This window comes from Orycteropus afer, unplaced genomic scaffold, assembly GCF_000298275.1.
Source record: "Orycteropus afer afer isolate SDZICR_OR568_19922 unplaced genomic scaffold, OryAfe1.0 scaffold00003, whole genome shotgun sequence".
Lineage (NCBI taxonomy): Eukaryota > Metazoa > Chordata > Mammalia > Tubulidentata > Orycteropodidae > Orycteropus > Orycteropus afer.
The window spans coordinates 25,528,533-25,534,351 of NW_006921590.1; the positions used below are offsets into that span (position 1 = coordinate 25,528,533).

Below are 5,819 nucleotides of genomic sequence, written 5' to 3' on the forward strand. Positions count from 1 at the left end.
AAAAAAAAAAAAAAGCAGGTTTGCTGATTTGATAGAGCCTCATGAAACCACTGAGACTATGGCCCTTAGCTGTCCTTCATTCAGGTGAGGAGTTGAACCCACTCCTGTGGCTTCCAGCCAAACAAAAGACAGGCATATGAGGTGAACATTTACATTAGGTAGATACACTCCTTGGGGAGATCGATCACGGGAGAATAGAAGGGTTGTGTATGCACAGGGAGGACAGCTGGTGGGCAGAAGTGCATGGGAGGGAAGGTCACAGGAAGGAGGTAACTATGGGGAGGAAGAAGGGGAGGAGCTGTTGCATTGTGGAAAATTGCAGTCAGTGTCATGAGACAAAAGTGTATGTGAACTGCTGTATGGAAAGGAACTTGCTCTGTGAACTTTCACCCAAATCACAATAAAAATTAAGAAAGTAGTCTTTTATTTCTCATCTTAATGATGTGAAGAAAATAGTTGGCAGAGGATTTGGTTATCCCTTTTTCTTTTTGGAAGCAACATTTTTATCAGAACCCCCTTCTATCCTCCTTCAGTCTTTACAGAAGAACGGGTCAGTTGTAGCCATGACAGGAGATGGTGTAAATGATGCAGTTGCACTGAAAGCTGCTGACATTGGAATTGCAATGGGCCAGAGTGGCACAGATGTTTGCAAAGAGGCAGCAGACATGATCCTGGTGGATGATGATTTCCAAACCATAATGTAAGTTTTGTTTCATTGAATCTTCCCACTTTGTTCTCATACCTCATGCTCAGGTAATTGGACTGGGAAAGAATTAGCAGTATTTAAACATTGAGTAAACCGTTTACAAGGAGCTCTGGTAGCATAGTACTTAAGGCACTTGACTGCTAACCAGAAGGCTGGAGGTTCAAACCCACCAGCCACTCCTCGGAAGGAAGATTGGGCAATCAACCAAAGGAGGGGTCGCTATGAGTCACGTCTGACTCGATGGCACATAACAACAACAAACCATTTACTAGATTAATTAATCTTATCTTAAGACCTATAATTCTGGAGAAAATGATTTGTATAGAATGGAGAGGGCATCAAAAATATTGAAGCCTTTCATTTGAAAAATATTTATTTGGTACTAGTCACATTTTTCTGGCTACTGTTGTTGTTTGCCGTCGAGTTGGACCCAACTCATAGCTACCCCTCCTTGGGTTTCTGAGGCAGTATCACTACAGTAGTAGATTGCCCCATCTTCCTTTCTGGCTGCTAGTACAGCAAATTAGGAGGTCTGGTGGTGTAGTGCCTAAGGCATTTTAGTGCTAACCAGAAGGCTGGCGGTTCACGCCCACCAGCCACACCTTGGAAGGAAGATTGGGCAATCTACTTCCATAGAGATACTGCCTTGGAAATCCAGGGAAGGGTTTCTGTGAGTCTAAATCAGCTCAGTGGCAGTGAGTTTGGTTTCCTTGAGTGTAGCAAATTTATTCTTTATTCTAGTTCAATTTAGGCTGTCAGAAATATGCATATGTATGGTTTTATAAGTATTAAAAATTAGTCAAGTTTACATTCATATCTGTTTTCTTATGTCAGTAATCCTTCATGTTGCCCTGGTTTCATGATATAATTTATTAAATTTTAAATTTTTCAGAACTAATGTCTGTTTCAGCCAGTTTCTGATTGATTTAAGTCTCCAGTGTAACACAGGGCGGTGTCAGTTCAGTGTTCAGGTGGGGCTTATCTGAGTTTCTGTTTGATGATCCATCACCTGTTGGATCACATGAGCCTTAACTCCATTCTGTGATATGTGCTGGTTACATGTCCCAGGCTGCTTTATTATCTCTTGTGACCTGAAGTGCCAGCATATAGGAGCTCAGGATTCCCAAACATTTGCCAGGTTCTTAAAGGATATAACCCTTTTCTTTCAGTTTTTAGAATTATATACAGATCTTGGAAGAAAGGGAAGTTATTTAATAGACACATTTTCTTAGATTCAACCAAATGAATGAGAGAATTTACATGAATCCTTGTAAAGCACATTCTTTATGTAATTTCTCTGCATATGTATCTAACTGGCAGGACAACAGACTTAAATTCCATAATTCTTAAATATTCATTTACCATTTAGTTCCTGACATACATTGATTTTATTCCTACCATGCATCTTGTACCTCTAGGGAAAATGAAGCTAGAGGGATAAAGATGATCATTTTAATATTATAAACCAGGTATTTGTATGGAAAGACAGTATATGATTTTAATGTTGAAATATATTTAAGAATAAAAATTTGAATGTTATGTAATGAAATTAGTTCAGATAATGCTTAGTAGGTTTAACTTTAATTCCTTGCTAAAATAAATGTTCTCTATTTTTTTTCCTAATCTTAATTATATAGACAAAGTAATAGATTTTTCATTGATTCATTTATCAGTTGGTAATTTATTTTTAAAATTTGCTGTATAACGTTTTAGTATAGGTAGCGTAGTGCCTAAGGCACTTGGCTGCTAACCAGAAGGCTGGCGGTTCAAACCCACCAGCCACTCCTCAGAAGGAAGGTTGGGCAATCTACTTCTGTAGTGATACTGCCTCGGAAACCCAAGGAGGGTCACTATGAGTCTGGTCCGACTCGACGGCACATAACAACAACAACATCATTATTTGTATATAATATTTCTCACTGTATTTTTTTAAAATTTTAGGTCAGCAATTGAAGAGGGTAAAGGGATTTATAACAACATTAAAAACTTTGTTAGATTCCAACTAAGCACGTAAGTTTGTAATAAGTTTGTTGTGATGGATTGTCTAGACAAATTGTATTTATAGTTCAACCAGAATGCTTGGAAGCTTTTGGGTTCTTTCTGAGGGTTGTTTATATGTAAGATTTTCAAAATGAAAATGAATTATATTCTGAAATATAAAATAACATGATCAGTAGGTTAAATGAAATCTAATGTCTATATTATGAACACTTTTGTGATTACTTAATAACTCATGAAATAGCTCTGGAAAGGTAGTCAAATACCAGTGTTTCTTCTTGGTATCTCTTTCTAAAAGTAAAAGGGCTTTTCTGTGGTCAAAACACATTTACCAAAATATCTTTTAAACTGTTATATAGCAACAGCTATTCTGAATTCAAGTTTTAAAGCATTTCTTTATATACTGTTGTCTAAATATCTTTCTTCAAAATCTATGTTAAAATACTATGGATTGTACAGGTTAAGTCTTAGTTTCAGAATGTTCACATGAATGAAGCTTTGATTACCCCACAAACAAACTTTAAGCATAGTGGTAACATGAAGTTTGTAAGTGCTAAAAATGTGCTATACAAGTGGGAGGAATTCACATTGCTGACAGATTTTTAAATGACTTTTTTTCAACAGGAGTATAGCAGCATTAACTTTAATCTCACTGGCTACATTAATGAACTTTCCTAATCCTCTCAATGCCATGCAGATTTTGTGGATCAATATTATCATGGATGGACCTCCAGCTCAGAGGTAAGAGTTTTTTCCATGTGTGAACTGGAAAGATGAGAAAGGTGTGATACCCTGATAATTAACTTTTAAAAGCTTCATTGATGAATGGCATCAGAAAACTTTGCAGCAACAAACTCGTTATAAATTATGTGATTATGTGTACATAATGTATTCTTTTTGGATATTCTTTCATTCAGTATAGATTTGAACCTTTACTGTAGTAAATCAGCCTTAGTTTGAGAACAGATCAGGAAACAGGCATAGTCATCACTACCTCCAGAAACTCAGCTTTTTTTGCCTTCACCCCATTTAATACGTATTTACCCTGTCGAGGCAGTGATTTACCCTCCCATCCCCACCCACCCCCAGTCTTACCATCAAAGAATATTTCTTTTTTTCTGAAACCATTTTCTTGACCTTTTATAATAATGGTCTCATACGGTGTTTGGCCTTTTCTGATTGACTAATTTCACTCAGCATAATGGCCTCCAAATTCATCCAAGTTACATTTTGCAGATTCATCACTGTCTTTTAATGTGAGGAAGTAAGCTTTTTTATTTCTAAAAATGGAATGTAAGGCATAATCTCTGAGTTCAGTGTTACTACTTAGATTCTTTTGTCAATTTTAGACATGTATTGAAGTGTCTAAGGGCCAAACTGTTCTCTTTTATAACATTGAGGCCATATATGTCACTTCCCAACTTCAAAGGAATAGTGACTGATACCTCTCATTGGCAGTTGCACCAGTTGTCCTAGTCAAAATCTCCTTGCACAGAAGAGAGTTCCGAGCCTGATTGATAGGTCATGTATCTCAGGCCATTTATCTGAAACAAATAAACTTACATGTAAATGGATTTTTTTTTCCCCAAAATTTGACTGCCAGGTCCCTGGGAAACTGCCAAATAGAGTAAAAGAGGAGAAAGGCAGTGACATAATCAACTGGTTGTTTTTGAGTAATCATAGCTAAGAATTTCTTCATGATGCAGCATGTCCCATCCAAACACACAAACACCCCCCCCCCCCGAAAGCTTTTAGTTTACTGGATAATTGAGGCTGTTGAGGTTGTGAAGGTAACAAATCCAAACTTAGAAACTTCAGTATACTTTTCTGTTTGCTTTTAAGCCTTGGAGTAGAGCCAGTGGATAAAGATGTCATTCGTAAACCTCCACGCAACTGGAAGGACAGCATTTTGACCAAAAACTTGATACTTAAAATACTTGTTTCATCAATAATCATTGTGTGCGGGACTTTGTTTGTCTTCTGGCGGGAGGTATGGTGACTGAATAAGCTGCTTTATTAACAACATTCTGTATGATGGAATTCTTAAAGTTGTTCATTGGTTACACTGAAGGCTGGAACTTTAGGAGAGCTCTTTGAGAAATATAATAGTGAAAATATTTTAAAACAGTTTGATTTTAATCTTTATGGGTTGGTAGAATAATATTAGAATAAGTATTTACAGAGAAGTATCAAAGTAGAAATTACAATACGAAAATTTGGGAAGAAATTAGGAAATCTGAGAGTTTTTAATAAAGTTACTTCACTGTCATTAAAAAAGTAAATTGTTTTAATATTTAACTTAGTTCATGGAAAGATTTTCGCTTTTCATTACAGCTGTTCACAGATGACTTATTTAAATGGCTCATAAGAAATTTGGATAGGTTTTATGTTTCATATATTAAAGCTAGTTCCTCCTAAGTGGAAGAAAATATTTGTTCATTAAATTCAACCCCTGAAAATTCATTTTCCCCCTCGACAGCTACGAGACAATGTGATAACACCTCGAGACACAACGATGACCTTCACCTGCTTTGTGTTTTTTGACATGTTCAATGCATTAAGTTCCAGATCCCAGGTATGTTCAGGTGATCTTAGCTGATCAACTCAATTGGGTAGAGTATTCTGTTAGTAAGTACGAGGCAAGGATTATGGGTTTTTTAGTCTAGCTCAGTATTGTAGCCACAGATTACAGCAGATATAGTCTTCCTACACATATGTCTAATTGGTCACAATGAGGATGGGCATGGTGGAAAAGAAGCCTTTCCTTTGACGAGGAGATCAAAGTAAATCACAGCTGCTGTTACCTGTTCTTTCTGCTTGCTGTCCTTTTGTTAGGTATATATGATAGGTTCAAGATAACATTTTCTGAATGCACAGGACAGACCTCATGCATTCTATTAATATTAAGATAATACTAGTCTCATTTTACAAGAAAGTATTGTTAAAAGTACAAGAATAATTTTGTGCATATTGAGGTTCCGGCAAGATGGCGAACTAGGCACAAGGACTGCACAGACGCTCTTCAACAAAGAAAAGGGAAACCAATTAACACAGACACAGAAGATAATCTTGGACCCCTGAGCCTTGAAGGGAAGGATACAAAAGTGGACTAAAC

The 5,819-nt window shown here is 36.7% G+C and overlaps 1 protein-coding gene across 1 annotated transcript in view; it reads left to right on the forward strand.

Moving 5' to 3' along the window:
* Positions 1-5,819, forward strand: part of ATP2C1 (ATPase secretory pathway Ca2+ transporting 1) — a 249,252-nt gene that overhangs the window by 236,105 nt on the left and 7,328 nt on the right. Inside the window, exons 21-25 of the mRNA XM_007936854.2 lie at positions 534-700; positions 2,648-2,716; positions 3,329-3,445; positions 4,547-4,694; positions 5,184-5,279. Coding sequence (XP_007935045.1) covers positions 534-700; positions 2,648-2,716; positions 3,329-3,445; positions 4,547-4,694; positions 5,184-5,279 — 597 coding nt within the window. The remainder of the gene's footprint in view (positions 1-533; positions 701-2,647; positions 2,717-3,328; positions 3,446-4,546; positions 4,695-5,183; positions 5,280-5,819) is intronic.